This window comes from Salmo salar, chromosome 18 (genome assembly GCF_965601325.2).
Source record: "Salmo salar chromosome 18, fSalSal1, whole genome shotgun sequence".
In the NCBI taxonomy this organism is placed as follows: domain Eukaryota; kingdom Metazoa; phylum Chordata; class Actinopteri; order Salmoniformes; family Salmonidae; genus Salmo; species Salmo salar.
In genome coordinates, this window is record NC_138308.1 from 23,720,841 (window position 1) to 23,747,034 (window position 26,194).

General features: G+C 41.2%; 1 protein-coding gene across 3 annotated transcripts; it reads right to left on the reverse strand.

Moving 5' to 3' along the window:
- Positions 1 to 121: 121 nt before the first annotated feature.
- Positions 122 to 25,653, reverse strand: LOC106577059 (uncharacterized). 3 transcript variants are annotated; one of them, XM_014154767.3, is made up of 5 exons: positions 25,383 to 25,653; positions 23,978 to 24,137; positions 23,595 to 23,805; positions 11,814 to 12,111; positions 122 to 11,667 (listed from the first exon to the last, which is right to left on the reverse strand). In XM_014154767.3, the coding sequence occupies exons 2-5, from the start codon at positions 24,034 to 24,036 to the stop codon at positions 11,264 to 11,266; spliced, it is 972 nt and encodes a 323-aa protein (XP_014010242.1). In that variant the 5' UTR covers positions 24,037 to 24,137; positions 25,383 to 25,653; the 3' UTR covers positions 122 to 11,263. The 3 variants fall into 3 exon arrangements, with proteins under 3 accessions (XP_014010242.1, XP_014010243.1, XP_014010245.1); XM_014154768.3 differs by lacking the exon at positions 23,978 to 24,137 and having other exon boundaries at positions 25,383 to 25,641; XM_014154770.3 differs by lacking the exons at positions 23,595 to 23,805; positions 23,978 to 24,137 and having other exon boundaries at positions 25,383 to 25,644.
- Positions 25,654 to 26,194: the final 541 nt, after the last annotated feature.

Here is a 26,194-nt window from a genome sequence, read left to right on the forward strand (position 1 = left end):
CAGCTGTCAGAGCAGCTCACAGATCACTGCACCTGTACATAGCCCATCTATATTTTAGCCTAAGCAACTACCTCTTCCCCTACTGTATGTATTTATTTATTTATTTTGCTCCTTTGCACCCTATTATTTATATTTCTACTTTGCACTTTCTTCCACTACAAATCTACCATTCCAGTGTTTTACTTGCTATATTGTATTTACTTTGCCACCATGGCCTTTTTTTGCCTTTACCTCCCTTATCTCACCTCATTTGCTCACATTGTATATAGACTTATTTTTCTACTGTATTATTGACTGTATGTTTGTTTTACTCCATGTGTAACTCTGTGTTGTTGTACGTGTCGAACTGCTTTGCTTTGTCTTGGCCAAGTCGCAATTGTAAATGAGAACTTGTTCTCAACTTGCCTACCTGGTTAAATAAAGGTGAAATATATATATTTTTTTAAATGTAGCTTTATTGTGGTTGTTGTCTGTGTCAGGGGGAGCTGCAGGGCTCTGCACATTACAGAGAACTGATGACCTCAGCAGAGAACTTCTTCAAGCAGTCATTCACCCCAACACACAGGTGGGTGCTCTTTGCTTGACTGTAGGAACACTGGTGTCTCTTTGTCTACATGCGTGCCTGCGTATGTGTGTGTGTAACTCCAGTGGCAGGGCCCCAGGTGAGGAGATCCTTCAGCTGCTACAGAGCTGGGATCCCTGCAACGTGGAAGAACTGAGGAAATGCGAGGCCCATCTACCCCCAGAGGACAGTGGGTAAAACACCCATTACTTCAGTACAGCAGTCACTCAGTCTAGTACCAGCTCAGGTGTATTGAGTAAAGTCCCTGTTATTATATGGCACTTACCGCGCTGATATGTTCACACCACAAAGTAGTCTGCTGGCTTTCGTGTCAGATAAAACCACATGGGCATAAGGCCTGCTGATTTTTAGAGGAAGGGTTCAGCCTTTACTGAACATACCCATATCGTAAACTGGTTAAATAAGCGGTTTCCATAAAGATGAGCTAGAATGAGCTTATCAAGGTTGATTGAAACACTGATTTTCTCATGTCTCCCCATCTCCAGGTGAGAGTTGGCTGGATATTTCAGCCCAGGAGCTGGAGGATAGGGGGAGGGGAGGAGTGGGGGTGGGCGGCTCAAGCCCATCCACACCGAACAGATGCAGGGGGGGGAAGGGGTGAAGAGGAGGAGGAGGAGGAGGAGGAGGGGGGCAGCTACAGCCTGGTGGCTGTGACCCAAAGCATAAAGAACTTCATCAACGCCATGTCTTCACATGAGGGGTCCAACTACCCTGGTGAGACAGACGGACTGTCTGTCCACACTGTTCTACTTAGCCCTGTATCGGTATGCTAACTGTTATGAGATAATATTGTGTAGTATGCTAGCTGCTGGCTGGCTGACTTTAACGGGTATCAATGTAATTTGCCTTTGTTTATGTTACAGGTCCCATTCAAATGAGCCTTTCGGGTTTGATCCAGACTCTGGCCAGTGCACTGGACAGACTACTGGGTAAGTCGTTGCTAGTAGTAAGTGCTATATGAAGGCCGTATGTCACAGGTGGTCAGTGTACTTTTTACCTATGTCCTATGTAAATATCTCAGGGGCTAAGGATGAGGAGTTGGATTCAGATGATGAGGATGAGGCCATGGATGGTCCTACTGGACTGTGAGGGGATGAAGGGGCAGAGTCTTCAGAAGGTCTTAGGAAGTACATGGATGAGATGGACCATGAGCTTATGGGCACCAGCATGGGACAGCTTCAACCAGCAGGGAAGATGTGATCGATATTTACCACTTCTTGTTGCAGTGTGCAAATTCTGTAAAGAGTTCTTTGGAAAGAGGAAGGATTAGGGATGCATAAATTGCATTAATTGCATATAAATATGTAAAATAACAATACAATTCTATGATTCCAGCAGGACACCAATAAAGCAGGCCCAGCAGCCAATGGCTGCCCTCGTTCCCCCAGCGGGGAGGGTCTGCTGGGTGAGGATGAGGAGGAGATCCAGCCCCTGGACATAGACTTTAATCTGGTCACTAACCTCCTGGAGTCTCTGACCTCCCAGGCTGGGCTGGCCGGGCCGGCCTCTAACCTTCTGCAGAGTCTGGGCATCTGCTACCCAATACTGACCGTTCATGTCTAACACCTGCCACCCAATACTGACCGCTCACGATGAACACCTGCCCTCCAACTCTGACCATTCATGCTGAACACCTGCCCTCCAACTCTGACCATTCATGCTGAACACCTGCCCTCCAACTCTGACCATTCATGCTGAACACCTGCCCTCCAACTCTGACCATTCATGCTGAACACCTGCCCTCCAACTCTGACCATTCATGCTGAACACCTGCCCTCCAACTCTGACCATTCATGATTAACTCTGACCGCTCATTATGCCCTAGCAAAGAAAATCACCCAACACCTAGTTCATACTGTCTGCGCAGCCTAGATACACTGGCCTTTAAACTTTTTGCTCACACAGAGTACACCATGGACCACACCAGAATCAGTAATGTACATCAGGACAGTGGTTTGACAACTGGATCATGTTTGCAATTCTGATTCTGAATGCAGGATCTAAAAGGTAACTAACCCTAAAATGTTGTGATCCTAACGTAGAGGCACTTTCATCCCTGTTGGATATTTGAATCTGAATGTCCTAAATATAACATGTAGTTTCAAATGTGTTTTTTTTGTACAGCACTTAAATCATTACTTAGTCAAATAATAAAGCCATTATTTTTTGGGACAAAATGTGTGATCATTTTCTAAGTATATATGATGTTAAATGAGGTTAAGGCAGTGAAAATATAATTTACCCTGTGCCTTATTGTTACACAATCTCATTGTGATTCAATATTAACCAAAGCCCAGCCAATTTTATTAATACAATAGGCTATAGGCCCAGTACATTATCATTGCCAACTGGCTATGCTTGAATTACCCTGCCAGTGTTGTTCTACTCAAACAATTTTTAAATTACAGTATCTCACAAAAGTGAGTACACCCCTCACATTTTTGTAAATATATTTTGTTGCCAGCGGTTTAGACATTAATGGCTGTGTGTTGAGTTATTTTGAGGGGACAGCAAATTTACACTGTTATACAAGCTGTACACTCACTACTTTACATTGTAGCAAAGTGTCATTTCTTCAGTGTTGTCACATGAAAAGATATACTCAAATATTTACAAAAATGTGAGGGGTGTACTCACTTTTGTGAGATACTGTATATACAAAAAAAAAATTGGAATATGATCACACTGGTAGTATATAATTTGTTGTATTACTTGTGAGGCTGACGAGCCTAATATACAGCGCATTCGGGAAAGAATTCAGACCTCTTAACTTTTTCCACATTTTGTTACGTCACAGCCTTATTCTAAAATGGATTAAATTACAATGTTTTCCTCATCAATCTACACACACTACCCCGTAATGACAAATCAAAAACAGGCGTTCAGACATATTTGCAAATTTATAAAAAACAGAAATATCTTATTTACATAAGTATTCAGACCCTTCCAGAAAGACAACCATCTCTGCAGCACTCCACCAATCAGACCTTTATGGTAGAGTGGCCAGACGGAAGCCACTCCTCAGTAAAAGGCACATGACAGCCAGCTTGGAGTTTGCCAAAAGGTACCTGAAGGACTCTCAGATAATGAGAAACCAGATTCTTTGATCTGATGAAACCAAGATTGAACTCTTTGGCCTGAATACCAAGTGTCATGTCGGGAGGAAATGTGGCACCATCCCTACGGCGAAGCATGGTGGTGGCAGCATTATGCTGGGGGGATTTTTTTCCAGTGGATAGGACTGGGAGACTAGTCAGGCTCGAAAAAAAGATGAATGGAGAAAAGTACAGAGATCCTGCTCCAATCAAAATATATTTAAGACTTTAGATTTTTCAAAGTAGCCACCCTTTGCCTTGATGACTGCTTTGCACACACTTGGCATTCTCTCAACCAGCTTCATGAGGTAGTCACCTGCAATGCATTTCAATTAACAGGTGTGCCATGTTCATTTGTGGAATTTCTTTCCTTTTTAATGCGTTTGAGCATATCATCTGTGTTGTGACAAGGTAGGGATTGTATACAGAAGATAGCCCTATTTGGTAAAAGACTAAGTCCATATAATAGAAGAACAGCTCAAATAAGCAAAGAGAAACAACAGTCCATCATTACTTTAAGACATGAAGGTCAGTCAATGCGGAACATTTCAAAAACTTTGAAAGTTTGTTCAAGTGCAGTCGCAAAAACCATCAAGCGCTATGATGAAACTGGCTCTCATGAGGACCGCCACAGGAAAGGAAGACCCAGAGTACCTCTGCTGCAGAGGATAAGTTCATTAGAGTTAACTGCAACAAATAAATGCTTCACAGAGTTCAAGCAACAGACACATCTCAACATCAACTGTTCAGAGGGGACTGCGTGAATCAGGCCTTCATGGTCTGAACCACTACTAAAGGACAGCAATAAGAAGAAGAGACTTGCTTGGGCCAAGAAACATGAGCAATGGACATTAGACCGGTGGAAATCTGTCCTTTGGTCTGATGAGTCCAAATTTGAGATGTTTGGTTCCAACTGCAGTGTCTTTGTGAGACGCAGAGTAGGTGAACGGATGATCTCTGCATGTCTGGTTCCCACCGTGAAGCATGGAGGAGGTGTGAAGGTGTGGGGGTGCTTTGCTGGTCACACTGTCTGTGATTTATTTAGAATTCAAGGCACACTTAACCAGCATGGCTACCACAGCATTCTGTAGTGATACGCCATCCCATCTAGTTTGCACTTAGTGGTACTATCATTTGTTTTTCAACAGGACAATGACCCAAAACACACCTCCAGGCTGTGTAAGGGCTATTTGACCAAGGAGAGTGATGGAGTGCTGCTTCAGATGACCTGTCCTCCACAATCACCCAACATCAACCCAATTGAGATGGTTTGGGATGAGTTGGACCGCAGACTGAAGAAAAAGCAGCCAACAAGTGCTCAGCATATGTGGGAACTCCTTCAAGACTGTTGGAAAAGCATTCCTCATGACGTTGGTTGAGAGAATGCCAAGAGTGTGCAAAGGTGTCATCATGGCAAAGGGTGGCTACTTTGAAGAATATAAAATATAACATATATTTTGATTTGTTTAACTCTTGTGTGTTATTTCATAGTTCTGATGTCTTCACTATTATTCAAAAATGTAGAAAATTGTAAAAACAAAGAAAGATGTTTTAATGAATTATGGGTCCAATCTTTTGACTGGTATTGTAAATATTTTTTTACTTGACTGATGGCCTGCATCTGATGTTCAGTCTGAGGGGAGCTAAGGAACATCAGTGAGGCTGCCTCGCACTGCATTATTTCTGCCTCATGCACACATTCATGTTGTTACTCCTATGACCAGTGAAAATGAAATATTCCTAGATTTAAAAAACGACACAAGCTGCAAGCTTGTCGGAACACTTTGCTATACTCATTCACTGCAGCTTCAGTGCTGGTTGTAGTGTGAGTGGAAGTAGGGAGAACACGCATTTCATTAAAACAGCAGCTCTTTCCTCTTTTCTTCTTACAGTCTATGGTTCAAGGAAAATGTGCAGACATGGTGATCTGACCAGTTGGTGATCACCGACATGGAGTGTATTGCTTATTACCATTAATCTTATCACTAACCATGTTACCATCCACAGTTTTTATGCGAGTAAAGTCATACCAAATGAAAAAAAAATCATGACAGCTGTGACGGATACAGGAAGCCGACAGATCATTTGTTCGTTTGACATATTGGGATCTTTTTGTGTCTGTAAAATGTAGAATGCGAGAAATTACAGGCAACATCTTCACTGAGCTAAAGGATAGAGCTGGCGCTTTCAAGGAGTGGGACACTAATCCCAACGCTTATAAGAAATCCCGCTAAGCCCTCAGACGAACCATCACACTTTAAACAGATCAACATTCACAAAGCCGCGGGGCCAGACTGATTACCAGGACGTGTACTCAAAGCATGCGCGGACCAACTGGCAAGTATCTTCACTGACATTTTCAACCTCTCCCTGACCGAGTCTGTAATACCTACATGTTTCAAACACACCACCATAGTCCCTATGTCCAAGAAAGCGAAGGTAACCTGCCTAAATGATTACCGCGTTGGTAGCCATGAAGTGCTTTGAAAGGCTGGTCATGGCTCACATCAACACCATCCTGCCGGAAACCCGAGACCCACTCCAATTCGCATTCAACAGATCCTCAGATGACGCAATCTTAATCGCACTCCACACTGCCCTTTCCCACCTGGACAAAAGGAACACCTATGTGAGAATGCTGTTCATTGACTACAGTTCAGTGTTCAACACCATAGTACCCACAAAGCTCATCACTGAGTTAAGGACCCTGGGACTAATCACCTCCCTCTGCAACTGGATCCTGGACTTCCTAACTGACTAACAGTTAGTAAGGGTAGGCAACTACATATTGGCCACGCTAATCCTCAACACTGGGGCCCCTCAGGGGTGCGTGTTTAGTCCCCTCCTGTTCACCCACGACTGCGTGGCCAAGCACGATTCCAACACCATCATTAAGTTTGCTGATGACACAACAGTGGTAGGCCTGATCACTGACAATGATGAGACAGCCTATAGGGAGGAGGACAGAGACCTGGCAGTATGGTACCAGGACAACAACCTCTCCCTCAATGTGAGCAAGACAAAGGAGCTGATCGTGGAATATAGGAAAAGGAGGGCCGAACAGGCCCCCATTAACATTGACGGGGCTGAAGTGGAGCAGGTCGAGAGCTTCAAGTTCCTTGGTGTCCACATCACCAACAAACTATCATGGTCCAAACACATAAAGACAGTTGTGAAGAGGGCACAAAAACATAATTCCCTCCTCAGGAGACTGAAAAGATTTGGCATGGGTTCCCAGATCCTTAAAGTTATGCAGCTGCACCATCGAGTGCATCCTGCTGAACAATTAATCAAATGGCCACCCATCTATTTACACTGCTACTACTCGCTCTTTATTATCTATGCATAGTCACTTTACAAATTACCTCGACTAACCTGTACTCCTGCACATTGACTCAGTCCCGGTACCCCCTGTATGTAGTCTCATTATTGTTATGTAATTTTGTTGTTACTTTTTGATATGATAAGATTGTTTAAACTTTAGTTTATTTCGTAAATATTTTCTTAACTCTTTCTTGAACTGCATTGTTGGTTAAGGGCTTGTAAGCATTTCTTGGTTAAGTATACACCTGTTGTATACACTCGGCGCATGTTAATAATACAATTTTATTTGATTTGAAATGGCAGGGGAAAGACCAAATATTGATATAAAAACCATCATGTCAAAGTAAACTTGGAGCCATGTGGTGAAATGGCGTTTGGTCCTTCCAACCATGCACTTTAGTAGGCCACAGATGAAATAACTTTGATGAACTTCACAGGGAGGTGAAAGTGCACGCTGATCTTGATGCGCCTTTCCAATAAATATCAAGGGTCTGATTCTGGTAACATGATGATCGATGCTTGACTGCCGTTTGACAAATACAAATAAAATAATCGCATTATGTCGAGCCTACCCGCACCGCATTCCCGCACTATCTGTGAGCTGTACAGGCACCAAGACCAGAGTAGGCCCATTTGCTATTTAACGCAACAGTTTTTGTGACAAATCTATAGTTCAAAATGCGATGGAAACACATATAACTTTAGATTTTTATTCAGTACATGAACCTTAAATGTAAGTCAGTTTGAAACAAAAATAGAACTGTTTGGCCATAATGACCATCGTTATGTTTGGAGGAAAAAGGGGGAGGCTTACAAGTCAAAGAACACCATCCCAAACATGAAGCACGGAGGTGGCAGCATCATGTTGTGGGGGTGCTTTGCTGAAGGAGGAACTGGTGCACTTCACAGGCCGCTCAGCAAGGAAGAAGCCACAGCTCCAAAACTGCCATAAAAAAGACAGACTACGGTTTGCAACTGCACATGGGGACAAAGATTGTACTTTTTGGAGAAATGTCCTCTGGTCTGATGAAACAAATATAGAACTGTTTGGCCATAATGAAAATCGTTATGTTTGGAGGAAAAAGGGTGATGCTTGCAAGCTGAAGAACACCACCCCAAATGTGAAGCACGGAGGTGGCAGCATCATGTTGTGGGGGTGCTTTGCTGAAGGAGGGACTGGTGCACTTCACAAAATAGATGGCATCATGAGGCAGGAAAATGATGTGGATATCTTGAAGCAACATCTCAAGACATCAGTCAGGAAGTTAAAGTTTGGTCACAAATGGGTCTTCCAAATGGACAATGACCCCAAGCATTCTTCCCCAAGTTGTGGCAAAATGGTTTAAGGACAACAAAGTCAAGGTATTGGAGTGGCCATCACAAAGCCCTGACCTCAATCCTATAGAAAATGTGTGGGCAGAACTGAAAAAGCGTGTGCGAGCAAGGAGGCCTACAAACCTAACTCAGTTACACCAGCTCTGTCAGGAGGAATGGGCCAACATTCACCCAACTTATTGTGGGAAACTTGTGGAAGGCTACCCGAAACGTTTGACCCAAGTTAAACAAGTTAAAGGCAATGCTACCAGATACTAATTGACTGTATGTTAACTTCTGACCCACTGGGAATGTGATAAAAGGAATAAAAGCTGAAATAAATAATTCTCTCTATTATTCTGACATTTCACATTCTTAAAATAAAGTGGTGATTCTAACTGACCTAAGACAGGGCATTTTTACTATGATTAAATGTCAGGAATTGTGAAAAACTGAGTTTAAATGTATTTGGCTAAGGTGTATATAAACTTCCGACTTCAACTGTAAATGTGATGAGTTTGCGGCATATTTCAGAGATAAGATGACACCCATTAGGATGGGTATCAGTCAAACAAGACCTGATGAGAAGTTCTTTATGTGCCCTAGTCTACTACGCAAAGGCACTATGGATTTATTTTCCCTGGTTGACACAGACATGTTCAGGAAATTGATATCACAACTTAAGACTTCTACCTGCCTTCTCGATCCTATCCCCACCACCTTCTTCAAAACTGTTTTTAATTGCATATCTGGAGAACGGCAAGCTATTGTTAACCACTCCCTGTTCAAAGGCACTTTCCTCACTGCACTAAAAACTGCTATGGTGAAACTCTGTCTGAAAAATAATCTAGATTCTTCAATACTTAGACATTTTCGGCCAATCTCCAACATTCCATTCTTAAGTAAAATTCTGTAGAAATTCGTGTTCAAACAAATAAATTATTCATTTTTTGCCAACTAACTCAATTTTTTTATTCCATTAGTTAAAGTTAAAGTGTTAAATGATCTTAGAGCCAATACAGATGCCAAACAGCTCTCTGTCCTTGTATTCTTGGATTTAAGTGCTGCATTTGACACTGTTGACCATGATGCCCTTCTGGACAGAATGTAGAGATGTGTTGGCCTCTCCGGTCCAGTTCTAAATTGGTTTAGGACGTATTTAACCGGTCAAGAGTTTTTTGTCACCCTTGGTGAACATAACTCAGAGAAAATACATATCACATGGCGTTCCACAAGGTTCGATTTTGGGTCTGGTACTGTTCAGTTTATATATGTTACCCCTTGGCAGCGTTATCAGAAATCACAGCAATGATTTTCATTGCTACGCAGACGATACACAACTTTACATTTCTGTGTTACCAGAGGATATTAGCTCCTCGGATAAATGATTAGACTGTATTAGTGATTTAAATACTTGGATGGCTAACAACTTCCTCCAGCTAAATCAAGACAAGACCGAGGTACTTGATGTTGGAGCAAAAGCACAGAGAGAGAATCTAGTCACGCATTTTAATTCACAGGCAAAGATAAAACAGCAGGTACAAAACCGAGGTGTTATTTTAGATTCTGAACTACATTTCGAATCACACATTAAGAATGTGACCAAAATAGCTTTTTACCACCTGAGGAACATTGCCAAACTGCATCCGTTTCTCTCTCAGGTTGCTACAGAGAGACTCATCCATGCTTTTTTTTTTACAAGCAGGCTAGACTACTGTAATGCTCTCCTGTCTGGTCTTCCAAATAAATCCTGCAAAACATATAGAATTCTGCAGCATGGGTACTGACCAAGACCAGACAGAGAGCACACATTATATCAGTTTTAAGGTCTGCACTGGCAGCCTGTGAGTTTTAGAATGAATTTTAAGATTATTTTATTGTTTTTTATATTAATCCAAGATTGTGCATGCCAATACATGTCAAATCAAATTATATTAGTCACATGCTTTGAATACAACAGGTGTGGACCTTACAGTGAAATGCTTACTTACAAGCCCCTGACCAACAATGCAGTTAAAAAAATAAAAATAAAAAAGAGATAAAAGTAACAAGTAATTAAAGAGCAGCAGTAAAATAACAATACCGAGACTATATACAGGAGGGTACCGGTACAGAGTCAATGTGCGGGGGCACTTGTTAGTCAAGGTAATTGAGGCAATATGTACATGTAGGTAGAGTTAAAGTGACTATGCATAGATGATAACAACAGAGCGACTCATCCATGCTGTTTAAAATGGCTAGACATGTTTAAAATGTCAGACATGCTTTTAAGTTATGTACCCAGTAGGTCCCTCACGTCCTCTGGCACTGGCCTTTTAACTATCCCAAAGCCTGGGACCAAGAGGAATGGAGAGGCAGCCTTTATGCTCCCAGCCTCTGGAATAACTTGCCAGAGAACTTGAGGGGGACCAAAACTGTGGACATATTTAAGAGATCTGAAAACACATCTTTTTAGCTTTGCTTTGACTTAGGGTGCCTTTTAGTCGTTCAGTTTGTGTCATTCTTAATTTTTTTTAATCTTATGTTTGTTGTGTAGTAAATATTTCAGCTTTTATTTCCATTATTTTAATTTTTTTCTTGTATAGCACATTGCGTTGCATTCCATGTCTGAAATGTGCTGTATAAATAAAGCTTGATTGGATTTGATTCAAGTCACCTGATAATTCCTATTTGGTTGAAGTTAACAATCAAATCAATCCAGCCCAAAGGTTAGGAACAAAATGCAAACGTAAATAAAGTCCCAAGCGATGCACCATGGGAGTTGAAGTCTTGGCTCCTAGACTGAATAATACTGCTCTGTAGTAAAACTATGTATCCTGCTCCTGGCACAGATCTAGGATCAGATTATCCTTGACAAATCCTCCCTTTAATCATTAAGAGGAATGCAAAACTGACTTCAGACTGACTAGTCTCTACAATAAACGTCATCCTCTTCTATGTTGGATCTCTACAACAGGCTGTACAAAGGTCTTGTTAATCCACGTGCCGTGTGAAGTATTGCTGCAGCCAGCGGTGAGAATGCCAGAGCAGCCATGTCGACCAAGAGATTCTGTAGCGCTCCCAGCAGCAGTATGGCCAGCAGGTACCCCATGAACAGCAGGCTATGCCAGCTACCCTCGCCTAGTGCCCGGGGGCCCTCCGGGTGCAGCAGGCACAGGAAGCCCAGCACCAAGCTCTGGTTCACCATCAGGGTGAAGTACAGGTCAAAGGGCGAGGTGTGGGAGCTGATGTGGTGCCGGTGCTCGTTTTCAGCCACCTTGGCCAGCCAGGTCAGAGAGAGGCTGTGGAGAAGGAGGGCCAGTGGGGCGTAAAGACACTCCAGAACCTCCACTGACGGGAGACCCTGAGACACTGCAGGGAGAAGGGGTGAGTTAGTGTACTGACACACAGATGATTGACACACCATCACATTTGAGGCTATGAGTCTGTTATTAACTGGTAAATGCTGGTTAGAGAGCCGACTTTCCCCTCAAGCTAAACACTGTAAACGCATTTACCTGTGATAGTGATGGAGGTGAAAGTGATGACTGTGATAAGGCCCGTTAGGTGGACTGATGGGAGTAGTGCCAGTCGCAGGCAGTGGCTCCAGCCCACACAGAGCAGGGGCAGCAGGCCCATGGTGAGTGGGTACATGCCAGAGTGGGCACTGGCCTCTGCCCACACACCCAGCACAGCCTGGGCACTCCCACAGATAGAGGGCACCAGCAGGCGCTCTCCCAGAGACAAAGAGTAGGGCTTCAGTGGCGCCAGGCCAATGGCATGGAGGACCAGCAAGTATAGCAGAGTCACCAGCACCTGGGAGAGATATCCCATAAACACAGGTAAACATTAGCCATCATTAGCCATTTTAAACATTAGACATCCTGGAGATTGCAAGAGGTAGCCAATTACTCCCTGCAGTATCAAGAAAAAAACGAACTCAGGTGATTTAGGGTATTTTTTGCCTTGGGCCTGGGTCTTCCAATCATGAATGTGCAACACATGTACTGTATCAATTCACCCAGGGTCTCACTCACAGATATACTGTAGTTCAACTTCACATGCGCAAGTACAGTGAAATGCTTCACTTGCAAGCTCAACCCAACAGTGCAGTAATCAATATCAAAATAGCATAACTAATAAAAAATGAAATGTATATATCATTTTTTTAAAACACAATAAATAAGAGAAGAAGCTATATACAAGGTCAGTGCCAGTACCACATTTACAATGTGCAGGGATACTGGAGTATTTGAGGTAGATATGTACATGTAGGCGAGGATTAGGAGAAAGTGACTGGTAGCAGGATAAATAATAAATATGATAATAATAACTAGATTGCAACTTTACAAGTAAAGTTGTGAGGCTTGCTAAAGCTCTTTTAAAAGTATTTTTGTGATAGTGACCAGTAGATAGTAACTTGAATAGTGAAATCATTTTAAAATCTATTGATAGTCAGTAGTGACCAGTAGATTTGGTCAGTAGTTGTGTGGTTCAATAGTTGTGGTCAGTAGTTGTGTGGTTGTGGTCAAAAGTTGTGTGGATATAGTAGTTAGATGTGTGGTCAAAAGTTATGTAGTTGTGGTCACTAGATGTGCTCAGCAGTTGTGTGGTTGTGGTCAGTTGTTGTGGTCAGTAGATAAGTGGGCAGTAGTTGTGTGGTCAGAAATTTTGCAGTTGTGGTCAGTATTTGTGTGGTTGTGGTCAGAAGTTGTGTGGTTGTGGTCAGTAGTTGTGTGGTTGTGGTCACTAGATGTAGTAAGCAGTTATGTGGTTGTGGTCAGAAGTTGAGTCATTGTTGTCAGTAGTTGTGTGGTTGTGGTCATTAGATGTGGTAAGAAACAGTTTTTGTGGTCAGAAGTTGTGTGGTTGTGGTCAGTAGTTGTGGTCAGCAGTTGAGTTGTCAATAGTTGTTTGGTAAGAAGTTGGGTGCTTCTGGTCAGTAGTTGTGTGCTTCTGGTATAAGTTGTGTAGTTGTTGTCAGTAGTTGTGTGGTTGTGGTCAGAAGTTGTGTGGTTGTGGTCAGTAGTTGTGTGGTTGTGGTCACTAAATGTGGTCAGAAGTTGTGTGGTTGTTGTCAGTAGTTGTGTGTTTGATCAGAAAGTGTGTGGTTGTGGTCAGTAGTGATGTTTTTATGGTCACTTTGTGTGGTTGTGTTCAGAATTTGTGTGGTTTTGGTCAGTAGTTGTGTGGTTGTGGTCAGTAGTTGTGTGGTTGTGGTCAGAAGTTGTGTGGTCAGTAGTTGTGGTAGGGAGTTGTGTGGTTGTGGTCAGTAGTTGTGTGGTCAGTAGTTGTGTGGCAGTGGTCAGACATTGTGTGGTTGTGGTCAGTAGTTCTGTGGTTGTGGTCACTAGATGTGGTCAGAAGTTGTGTGGTTGTGGTCAGTAGTTATGTAGTTGTGGACAGAAGTTGTGTGGTTGTGGACAGAAGTTGTGTGGTTGTGGTCAGTAGTTGTGGTCAGTAGATGAGAGATCAGTATTTGTGTTGTCAGAAGTTGTGTTGTTGTGGTCAGCAGTCATGTGGTTGTGATCACTAGATGTGGTAAGCAGTTGTGTTGTTGTGGTCAGAAGTTGTGTGGTTGTGGTCAGAAGTTGTTGTCAGCAGTTGAGTGGTCAGTAGTTTTGTGGTTTGGTCAATCGATGTGGTCAGCAGTTGTGTGGTTGTGGACAGAAGTTGTGTAGTTGTGGTCAGAAGTTGTAGTGGTCAGTAGTTATGTGGTCAGACGTTTTTCAGTTGTGGTCAGTATTTTTGTGGTTGTGGTCAGTAGTTGTGGTCAGCAGTTGTGTGGTTGTGGTCAGAATTTGTGTGGCTGTGGTCAGAAGTTGTGTTCTTGTCAGTAGTTGTGTGTTTGTGGTCACTAGATGTCGTCAGAAGTTGTGTGGTTGTGGTCACTAGATGTGGTCAGCAGTTGTGTGGTTGTGGTCAGTAGTTGTGGCCAGCAGTTGTGTGGTTGTGGTCAGAATTTGTGTGGCTGTGGTCAGAAGTTGTGTGTTTGTGGTCAGTACTTGTGTGGTTGTGGTCAGAAATTGTGCAGTTGTGGTCAGTAGTTATGTTTTAATGGTCACTAGATGTGGTCAGCAGTGGTGTTGTTGTGATCAGAAGTTATGTGGTTGTGGTCAGTAGCTGTGGTAGGCAGTCGAATGGTCAGTAGGTGTGTTCTCATAAGTTGTGTGGTTGTGGTCAGTAGTTGTGTGGTTGTGGTCAGTAATTTTGTGGTTGTGGTCAGTAGTTGTGGTCAGCAGTCGAATGGTTGGTAGGTGTGTTCTCATAAGTTGCATGGTTGTGGTCAGTAGTTGTGGTCAACAGTTGAATGTCAGTAGATGTGTTATCATAAGTTGCGTGGTTGTGGTCAGTAGTTGTGTGGTTGTGGTCAGTAGTTGTGTGGTTTTGGTCAGTAGTTGTGGTAGGGAGTTGTGTGGTTGTGGTCAGTAGTTGTGTGGTCAGTAGTTGTGTCGTTGTGGTCAGAAGTTGTGTGGTTGTGGTCAGAAGTTGTGTGGTTGTGGTCAGACATTGGGTGGTTGTGGTAAGTAGTTGTGTGGTCTGAGTTGTGTGGTTGTGGTAAGTAGTTGTGCGATTGTGGTCAGTGGTTGTGGTCAGTAGTTGTCGTCAGTGGTTGTGGTCAGTAGTTGTGTAGTTGTGGTTGTGGTCAGCAGTTGAATGGTTAGAAGGTGTGTTATCATAAGTTGTGTGGTTCTGTTCAGAAGTTGTGTGGTTGTTGTCAGTATCTCAGTGGTTGTGGTCACTAGATGCGGTCACATGTTGTGTGGTTGTGGTCACACGTTGTGTGGTTGTGGTCAGAAGTTGTGTGGTTGTTGTCAGTATCTCAGTGGTTGTGGTCACTAGATGCGGTCACATGTTGTGTGGTTGTGGTCACACGTTGTGTGGTTGTGGTCAGAAGTTGTGTGGTTGTTGTCAGTATCTCAGTGGTTGTGGTCACTAGATGAGGTCACATGTTGTGTGGTTGTGGTCAGAAGTTGTGTGGTTGTGGTCAGTAGTTGTGGTCAAAAGTTGAGTGGTAGGAAGTTGTGTGGTTGTGGTCAGACATTGTGTGGTTGTGGTCACTAGATGTGGTCAGAAGTTGTGTGGTTGTGGTCAGAAGTTGTGTGGTTGTGGTCAGTAGTTGTGTGGCTGTGGTCAGAAGTTGTGTGGTTATGGTCAGAAGTTGTGTGGTTGTGGTCAGATGTTGGATGGTTGTGGTCAGTAGGTTGTGGTCAGTAGAAGAGAGGTCAGTAGTTGTGTGGTCAGAGTTGTGTGGTTGTGGTAAGTAGTTGTGGTCACTAGATGTGGTAAGAAGTTGTATGGTTGTGGTCAGCAGTTGAGTGGTCAGTAGTTGAGTGGTCAGTGGTTGTGTGGTTATGGTCACTAGCGGTGTTCAGCAGTTGTGTGATTGTGGTCAGAAGTTGTGTGGTTGTGGTCAGTCATTGTGTGGTTGTGGTCACTAGATATGATAAGCAATTGTCTTATTGTGGTCAGAAGTTGTGTCTTTGTGGTCAGTAGTTGTGTGGTTGTGGTCAGTAGTTGTGTGGGTTATGGTAAGTCATTGTGTGGTTGTGGTCACTAAATATGGTAAGCAATTGTCTTATTGTGGTCAGAAGTTGTGTGGTTGTGGTCAGTAGTTGTGTGGTTGTGGTCAGAAGTTATGTTTTTATGGTCACTAGATGTGGTCAGCAGTAGTGTGGTAGTGGTCAGAAGTTGTGGTCAGTGGTTGAGGTCAGCAGTTGGATGGTCATTAGGTGTGTTATCATAAGTTGTGTGGTTGTGATCAGTAGTTGTGTGGTTGTGGTCAGAAGTTGTGTGGTTGTTGTCAGTAGCTCTGTGGTTGTGGTCACTAGATGTGGTCAGAAGTTGTGTGATTGTGGTCACTACTTGTGCGGTTGTGGTCAAACGTTGTGTGGTTGTGGTCAATAGATGTGGTCAGTAGTTGTGTGGTTGTGGTCTGTAGTTGTGTGGTCAATATTTGTGTAGTTGTGATCAGTAATTGTGGTCACTCTCTTCACCCTCATCATCATTTTTGCCCTCTGTGTCTGAGTATCAATAGCAACGGCTCCATTTAGGCTGCTCAATGATGACACCTGTTAGTAGACATTTTTACATTTGACATTTTAGTCATTTAGCAGACGCTCTTATCCAGAGCGACTTACAGTAGTGAATGCATATATTTCATACATTTTTTTCCGTACTGGTCCCCCGTGGGACGTGAGCTAGAAACTTTCTGTCGCTCTAAACTCTGTCTAAACTCTGTCAAACATCTGTAACTTTTTATTGGTATAAACTATTCCTAATCCGCTCTATCCAGTCACAGGGGTACACCTCACCCTTCTCTTTAGAGACAGGCAAACTAGCCAGTTAAGTTATTTAGAGCACTTAGCCTGATCCTGCAAAGCAGGACAAAGCTAGTAAGCATTAGAAATCTTCTCTTTATCATTCCAGGTCGTCCAGACCGGGAAAGTATTCTTAATCTTAACGCTAGCTGTTTGGTCTGAAACAGATTGACAAATCATGGGAATTTGAAGAGACATTCATTGAAGGGAGTCAAGCATTGCTAGGTGACAGTAGCCTTGGCAACACTGCTGCCTTTTGGCTAAATGTCACATCTGTCGTCAGGAATGGACCAAGGCGCAGCGGGTTGCGTGTTCAACAACATATTTATTAAAGGACGTTGACCATGGAAAAACAAGAAAATACAGCAACACGACAGGAACAGTTTTGCATGCTAACAAAATGCAGTGCAAAAACAATTACCCACAAAATCCAAACCAAACACACCTAATTATAGGACTCTCAATCAGAGGCAACTAGAAACACCTGCCTCCAATTGAGAGTCCAACACTCAAACCTAAACATAGAAAAACTAAACTAGACAGAACGTAGAAATACATACAAAAACACAAACCCTCTGCCACATCCTGACCAAAACTAATACAATTACTCCCTCTGCTGGTCAGGACGTGACACTAAAGCAAGTGTGAGAAACATGCTAACATACAGTACAGTGCATTCGGAAAGTATTCCCTTCCCTTTTTCCACATTGTGTTTTGTTACGGCCTTATTCTAAAATGTATTAAATCCTTTTTTCCCTCATCTATCTACACACAATACCCAATAATGAAAAAGTGAAAACAGGTTTTTAGAAATGTTTGCAGATGTATTCAAATAAAAAAACAGACACCTTTTTTACGTAAGTATTCAGACCCTTTGCTATGAGACTCGAAATTGAGCTCAGGTGCATCCTGTTTCCATTCATCATCCTTGAGATGTTTTTACAACTTGATTGGAGTCCACCTGTGGTAAATTCAATTGATTAGACATGATTTGGAAAAGCACACACCTGTTTATATAAGGTCCCACAGTTGACAGTGCATGTGAGAACAAAAAAACAAAGCATGAGGTCGAACGAATTGTCCATAGAGCTCCGAGACAGGATTGCGTTGACGCACAGATCTGGGGAAGGGTGCCTCAGAAACTTGTGCAGCATTGAAGGTCTCATAGAACACAGTGGCTCCGTCATTTTTAAATGGAAGTAGTTCGGAACCCGACCCCAGCTGGCTGCCTGGCCAAACTAAGCAATCGTGGAGAGAAGGGCCTTGGTCAGGGAGGTGGCCAAGAACCCGATGGTCACTCTGACATAGCTCCAGAGTTTCTCTGTGGGGATGGGAGAACCTTCCAGAAGGACAACCATCTCTGCAGCACTTCACCAATCAGGCCGTTATGTTAGTGTGGCCAGACGGAAGCCACTCCTCAGTAAAAGGCACATGAAAGCCCGCTTGGAGTTTGCCAAAAGGCACCTAAAGGACTCTCAGACCATGAAAAACAAGATTCTCTGGTCTGATGAAACCAAGATTGAACTCTTTGGCCTGAATGCCAAGTGTCACGTCTGGAGGAAACCTGGCACCATCCCTACGGTGAAGCATGGTGGTGGCAGCATCATGCTGTGAGGATGTTTTTCAACGGCAGGGACTGGGAGACTAGTCAGGATCGAGGGGAAGATGAACGGAGCAAAGTATATAGAGATCCTTGATGAAAACCTGCTCCAGAGTGCTCAGGACCTCAGACTGGGGTGAAGGCTCACCTTCCAACAGGACAGCAACCCTAAGCACACAGTCACAACAATGCAGGAGTGGCTTTGGGATAAGTCTCTGAATGTCCTTGAGTGGCCCAGCCAGAGCCCGGACTTGAACCCATTCGAACATCTCTGGAGAGACCTGAAAATAGCTGTGCAGCAACACTCCCCATCCAACCTGACAGAGCTTGAGAGGATCTGCAGAGAAGAATGGGAGAAACTCCCCAAATACAGATGTGCCGTGCTTGTAGCATCATACCCAAGAAGACTTGAGGCTGTAATCACTTCCAAAGGTGCTTCAACAAAGTACTGGGTCTGAATACTTATGTAAATGTAATATTTCACTTTTCTATTTATAATACATTTGCAAAAAAAACGGTTTTTGCTTTGTCATTATGGGGTATTGTGTGTAGATTAATGAGATAAAAAAATATATTTTAGAATAAGGCTGTAACGTAACAAAGTGTGAAAAAAGTCAAGGGGTCTGAATACTTTCTGAAAGTCAAGTGCACCTATAGGCCTACAGCTGGCCAATCAGATAGCTCAGATCACCCTGTCTGCACATTTCTCAAGCTATACTGTAAAAAGAAACCTTGAACGCACAGCAAGTTGATACTGTGAGATTTCAAAACTTGTAAAACCATGACTAGAGAGAGACTCAATGAATACAGCAATGACCAGCAGTTTTTATGAATACGTTGTTATTCAGCACTGTCAACACTTTGTTCGACAATTTCTTTATTATTATAATACTTTTTTCTCAGGGGGTGGATCAGCTTTAATATCGAGGATAGATTGTTGCTTCCATCAATGTAATTGTCTGCATCATTTCCAATCCCAATTGGAGTAAACTGATAAACATTAACACTTACGCTTCGACCTTCAGTTTACATACATATTATACACATTTTACAGACACAATCTATTTTACAATAGTTATATTTTGTTTGTTTTTAGTCCTTCCTCTATTTCTGATGTCCATCCAGTTTGATTTATATTTGAAACTGTGCTATTTCACAACATCTCTGAACCTATATACATTTTACAGACCCCGTATGTTTTACATTGGTTATCTTGTTATTAGTCCCACCCTTCAGCTCCATTCAACCCCTCCCATCTATCTCTTAACATCATCCATTTTGGATTTCTATTTGCCATATATTTTTCAACTGTGCTGTGATGCTTCACAAAATAATTGAACCTTTCTATTCTCATAGCTTCTACAGATTGTAAATTAAAGATAAACATTTTTGCTAAAATAATTATTATATCATTGATCGATTGACTATGACTTTTCAAATCACCCAGTTTTGCTATCTGCAGAGTTAGTTCAAGGTAAATGTTGCTATTCTTCAGCCATTCCTGGACCTGTGACCAAAAACGAGCTACATATGGACAATACCAAAATAAATGATCTAATGACTCTGCCTCCTCGCAGCAAAATCAGCAGAGCTGGGAAGATTGTATCCCCCATATATATATATATAACATTCTATTGGTTGCAAGAATTTTGTAAAATAATTTAAATTGAAAAATTTGAAGTTTTGAATCCGGCATCATTTTGCATGTCAAATCATAAACCATGTGCCATGGAATCGGTACATCGAAAATCTCTTCCCAACTATTTTGCAATTTATATGGCACAACTGTCATTTTTTTGGTCCTTAATTGAAATTGCTATATATTTTTATTTATCACAATTTTCTTTAACCATTTATGGTCTTTAATGAAAGCCGGACAGACAAGTTCCTTACTTTTTCCCCCTTCCACTTGCCTCTTCCATATTTGTGCTAATGCTGCAATTAGTTGGTTGTAATTTTGGGTAAAGCAGACATTTCCATATGTTTGTGGTAGCTGCATGTGTGACATAACTCCACCAGTGCTAAAAACTATACCTTTAAAAAATATATATATTGAAAAATACATTTTTTTGATCAATTAGTATATTTGATTTTAACCACAATATTTGTTGTATTATTTGTTCTGTCTTCTTAGACGGATTAAACTGAAATTGCAACCAACTTTCTAAGGCTAGTTTAGTTTGAAAAAATAATGATATTTTGGAGATTATTTTGTTTTCAAATAACCGAAAGTGAGCAGTTGTAATCTAAATAAAGGGGAAAAGGCCATTCTTGAACATGGGGTGAGACATTCTTACTAATTTACTAGAAAACCATAACTTTTGTATGACTAATGCCTTTAGTGAGAGGTCTAATGCTTTAATATTTAATCATTTCTGCCCTCTGAATTCAGATTTGTTATATTAATAGGCCCTTTTAATTTTGTCTGGCTTGCCATTCCAAATAAAATGTCATATTTTTTGTTCATGTAATTTAAAAAGCAGATCACTAGGTGTAGGCAAAACCATAAGCAAATAGGTAAACTGTAATATGACTAAAGAGTTAATCAGGGTGATTTTTCCACAAACAGACAGGTATTTTCCTTTCCATGGTAGCAAGATCTTGTCTATTTTTGCTAACTTTCTATTGAAATGTATTGGAGTGAGATCATTTCTTTCTTTTGGGATTTGTATACCGAGTATGTCCACATCTCCGTCAGACCATTTAATTGGTAAACTACACGGTAATGTAAAATTAGCATTTTTTTTGTGATCCAATATGTAATATAGTACACTTTTCTTCCCTGTGGCTCAGTTGGTAGAGCATGGTGTTTGCAACGCCAGCATGGTGTGTGCAACGCCAGGGTTGTGGGTTTGATTCCCACGGGGGGTCAGTACAATAAAACATTTATGAAATGTATGCATTCACTACTGTAAGTCGCTCTGGATAAGAGCGTCTGCTAAATGACGTAAATGTAAAAATGTTATCATAATTTGGTTTTAATCCAGGGAGGTTAGCAAAAGTATATAGATCCTCTATGAGGCTGTGGAGGGATTCTAATTGTAGTTTTAAAATAAAACATGAATTATCAGCGCACAATGACACCTTTGTTTTTAAGCCATGGATTTCTAATCCCTCAATATTATTGTTGGATCTAATTTTAACAGCTAACATTTAGATGGCAATAATAAATTGATATGCCGATAGTGGACAACCTTGTTTTACTCCTCTTGACAGTTTAAAACTTTCTGAGATGTAGCCATTATTTACTATTTTACACCTAGGGTTACTATACATAACTTTAACCCATTTTATAAGAGATTCTGCAAAATGTAAATATTCTAGGCATTCATATATAAACTCTACTCGTACTTTATCAAAAGCCTTTTCAAAATCAGCTATGAAACCAGGCTTGGTTTCCCCGATATTTCATAGTATTCTATTGTTTCCAGTACTTGTCTTATATTATCTCCAATATAACATCCATGTAAAAAACCTGTCTGATTAGGATGAATAATATCTGACAATAACTTTTTAATTCTATGCTCCAAGCATTTAGCTAGAATTTTTGCATTACAGTAAGAGGCCTCCAATTTTTTAAATGGACTGTATCTTCATATATACCACTTGGATCCTGTTTCAGTAATAATAAAATCAGACCTTCTTGTTGCATGACCGATAATCTACCATTTACATAGGAGTGGTTAATAACTAACATGCTAAAAATGGTCCTTGGAGTATATCAGAACAAGTTTGGCATACTACCACTGGTATGCCATCCAGCCCTGGAGTTTTCCCAGACATAAAGGCTATAATTGCATCAAGAAGTTCTTCCTCTGTAATTTGGCCTTCACATGAGTCTTTCTGTACAGATGTGAATTTTACATTAATAATAGGGAATAAATCTATACAATTAGCTTCAGTTACTGGAGATGGAGGAGACTGAAATGAAAACATATTCTTAAAGTACTTCACTTCCTCTTTCAAAATATCGTTCGGTGAATCATGCATGACTCCATTTGTAACAAGTTTCAATAAAAAAATCGGTAGCATTTCTATGTTGAAGACTGAAAAATGATTTGGTCAATTTTTCCCCATATTCCATCCAGTCCATTTCTTTTTATAATATATTACACTGGATCTTTCTTGAATAAGTTCCTCCATTTCTTTTTGTTTTTCCTCTATCTTAATTTATGCCTCTATGGTACAGTTTTTATTGCTATCAAACTGTACTGTCCTTCAATTTCCTTTGTTAATATGTACTCTTTTGACCTAAATTGCTTTTGTTTTATAGATGAGTACTGAATTGCATGGCTTCTAAAGGCACATTTAAAAGTGTTCCATACAATAAGGGGAATATGTACATTCTCCCTACTTCCACTCACACTACAACCAGCACTGCAGCTGCAATGAGTGAGTGTAGCAAAGTGTTCAGATGAGCTTGCGTTGTTATTATTAGCGGCTTCTGTCTTCTTTATTATCAAGGAATATTTCACTTTCTCTGGTCATAGGAGTAATGCAGGAATAATGCAGTGTGACTTGAGTTTTGCCATCAGCTGGAAGACTGTGTCCCCTTTTCTCTGTGGAGGGAGGGAAAGTGGAGGGACGGTGAGCGGGGGAGGCAGCCTCACCGCTGCTCCTTGCCTCCCCTCAGACTGACCATCAGATGCAGGCCATCAGCCCAGTAAAAAAAAGCTAATGATTATGCTCACTCAGCTGTGCCTCACAAATGATACAACAAATGACCTATTACCAGTGTGATCATATACTGTACACGTTTTTTTTGTATGTGTATATATAGATGATTTCAAAATGGTCAGAGAATAACAACATCGGCAGGCTTATAGCCTACTGCACAAACGTCATTGCTACAGAACTGTTTTTAATTGGTTAATGTTGCATAGGCTTACGTTGTTTAAGTCATGTTTAAAAACAATCTGAGCGGTAGATCTGGGCTCGACTCAGAAATTGATCTTGACTCAGAAAAGGTTGGTGACCATTGCTGTAAGTGTACACATACATGGAGACTCCCTAATATACAAGCACACATGTTCACTCATAACCACATTCTATAAGCACATAAATCAAATAAAATGTTATTGGTCACATACACATATTTAGCAGATGTTATTGCGGTTGTAGTGAAATGCTTGTGTTCCTAGCTCCAACAGTACTAGCATCAGGGGAGTAGCCATACTAATCTATGGGAACAGATTGAGAATATGTGACTAGAAGCACATTTCAGGAATTAGCGATATTATCATTTGTAAAAGTTACCACATAGCAAAGGCCTAATGATGATAAGAAACATTATGTTGGCTCATGCAAAATCCCAACACCACAACTCAAAACCCGATACAGATTATTCCTATGATAACCCTGAACAAATGGTGGCCTACCTGTAAAAAGGTGATTGGTACAGCAAATGGGTAGTGGTACTGGGGAATGAAGATGTCAGCTACAAAGCTGCGGAGCCGATCTGCCAGGGCATATAACACCACGACCACAAGGGTGGCGCTAAAGCAGAGTAATGGCACAAGAGGCTTCCATACATCAGATGAAAGCCTCCTCAGTGTACAAGCACTCCTCCTCCATCTCATCCACCAGGGACTGCTCAGGGAACACAATGGTACAGAGTGTTACGGATGGAGTGTAGTTCATGAGATTATTGATTAACACATACACTAATTGGAATGCACTGCAATTAACTGCTTACCAAACAAGTGTCTACATTTAAGTACTATTTAACTATTGTCTACTATTATACAAAACAGGTGAATACCATTCTGTGAGGAGACAGCCCCAGGTAGTGGGGTGGGTACCCCTGTGGTTCATTGTCATACTCCAACTGCCTCTCAGCGAGGGGAAGAGGGGCTGGAGTCAAGCTATCAACCCTTCTACTGCATCAGGTAATGGAGGTAGAGTCATCGTTCTTCCACTCCCTAAATATTGGGCGATCACCGATCACTTCCATGGCACAAATCACATTGATATCTTTATTTCTTTATTATTTTAACTTACCATTGCGGTGAGGTACTGTAGTTGTAATTGCCAAAACACTTTGACAGAACAATAAATGGAATGCACCCTATATATACTCAGACACTAATCTATAAGCCCTGAACTTTAGACTCTGTCACTAACCGGCTACCACCTGGTACTCTACCCTGCACCTTAGAGATTGCTGCCCTACACTCTTAGAAAAAAGGTGCTATCTAGAACCAAAAAGGGTTCTTCAGCTGTCCTCATTGAAGAACCCTTTGAATAATCCCTTTTGGTTCCAGGTTGAACCCTTTAGAACCCATTCTACCTGGAATCAAAAGGGATCTCCTATGGGGACAGAACCCTTTTGTACAGTACATAGTCATTGAACACTGGTCACTTTAATAATGTTTACATACTGTTTTACCCACTTCATATGTAAGTACTGTATTTTAGTCAAGGCTTATCCTATTTAACTACTGCTGTACACACCTTTTATATTCACATTCTATCCAATTTGCATGGGGTTTTGTACTGTGTATTTTTATACTGGATTCTTGACATAGCTCACTCTAATATATCTACGCTACATATCATTCTTAGTATATCTTTTGTAAATTCATCCGGTGTATATATGTATAGATTGCATTTGGATTACTGTTACAGTGCTTTTTCGTTCTACATTTCTTAATTTCTTGTTATTTTAATAATTTTCTATTTGTGTACTTGTTTGGCATTTTACTGCATTGTTAGGAGCTAGTACAATAAGCATTTCGCAGCACCCGCTATAACATACGCTAAACTGTCTACGCAACCAACAAACTTTGATTTATAAGAAAATGTTCTGTTGTTTCCTAGACATTTCATATCCACCTTTCTATCTGTAATCTGTAATATAGGGTGGGAGGATTGGTTTGTTTTTACAAATATTAGTAATATTATCAGATTGGAAATGTCATTATGTAAATAAACCATGCATATTGTACTTTTTTACATCTTGGTAAACGGAACTTACTGAAGGGACGATGATACTGTACAATGGTAGTGTACATAGCTAGTCTGTATGTAACCTCACACACGAGAATCATAAACATGTGACATAGGCAACATATAAAACTCAAATAGACCCAAGCATAAGAACAGCAAATCTAACATTGTTACACTTAATATGTGCACGATGAAAAATGTCAAACTGATGGACTTACCATTGAGTCTCAATTGTTCCATCATGGTGTTTTTACAAAAGGTGTTTATTCCACTAATTCAACATTCCACAGTCTCCTCCAGCGTCCCTCTTCTGTCTCTCCTCTCCAAGCAATATCCACAGATGAAACAGCTTGGTGGGGTATATTAACCACAGAAGCGTGTTCCTTATCAACCAGGTATAAAACAGTGCCCTTCCTCTGTTCTGTGTGGCAGCAGTGGAGTGTGTGATGGCCAATGGCCCGAGCGGAATGCATTTTCCATGAGAACCTACATGAACACTAAGCACTCAGTTAGCTATTGACATCTAGATGGACTTTAACCTCACAAAGTGTCTCTGTTCGTGGGCAAAAACCACTAACAAATAAAGTATGTGTCTATATATTCTTGAATAGGGAAATATTGTTACATTTGCATTGCATCAAACTCCATCTCTATTTTGTTTAACAGAAAAGGATTAAGAAACAGTAGCCCTCTAAAATGAGTGATGAACAGTTGTTCTGCACACCACATGTAAATAGATCACCCAAAGATGGCTGATATAATCCCTAGAAGGAGTGGTGTTTTCAGATAGAACAATCTGACAGATTTTACCCCATGCATGCCAGCTGGTTATATACCCAGGATGCAATTGTAGGTATTGTATACCCTGAAGCTATTTGGAAAATAACTGTGAGCCACATTGTAGATGGTCGTAAACTTTGGCACATTGTACAATTAGCATGGCTTGGTCCTAGTTTTATGCTATATGCTTGTAGAGCTTATACTGTATGTAGCCTATTGTTAAAAGCACATATACAGTACCTGTGTGTGT

Coding starts and splice junctions, on each gene's coding strand:
- LOC106577059 (XM_014154767.3), bottom strand. CDS start 24,036: ATGACAATGAACCACAGGGGTACCCACCCCACTACCTGGGGCTGTCTC. Junction 23,806..23,977: donor GGCTGTCTCCTCACAGAATG/GTATTCACCTGT, acceptor TTCCCTGAGCAG/TCCCTGGTGGATGAGATGGA. Junction 11,668..11,813: donor CACCTCCATCACTATCACAG/GTAAATGCGTTT, acceptor TTCTCCCTGCAG/TGTCTCAGGGTCTCCCGTCA.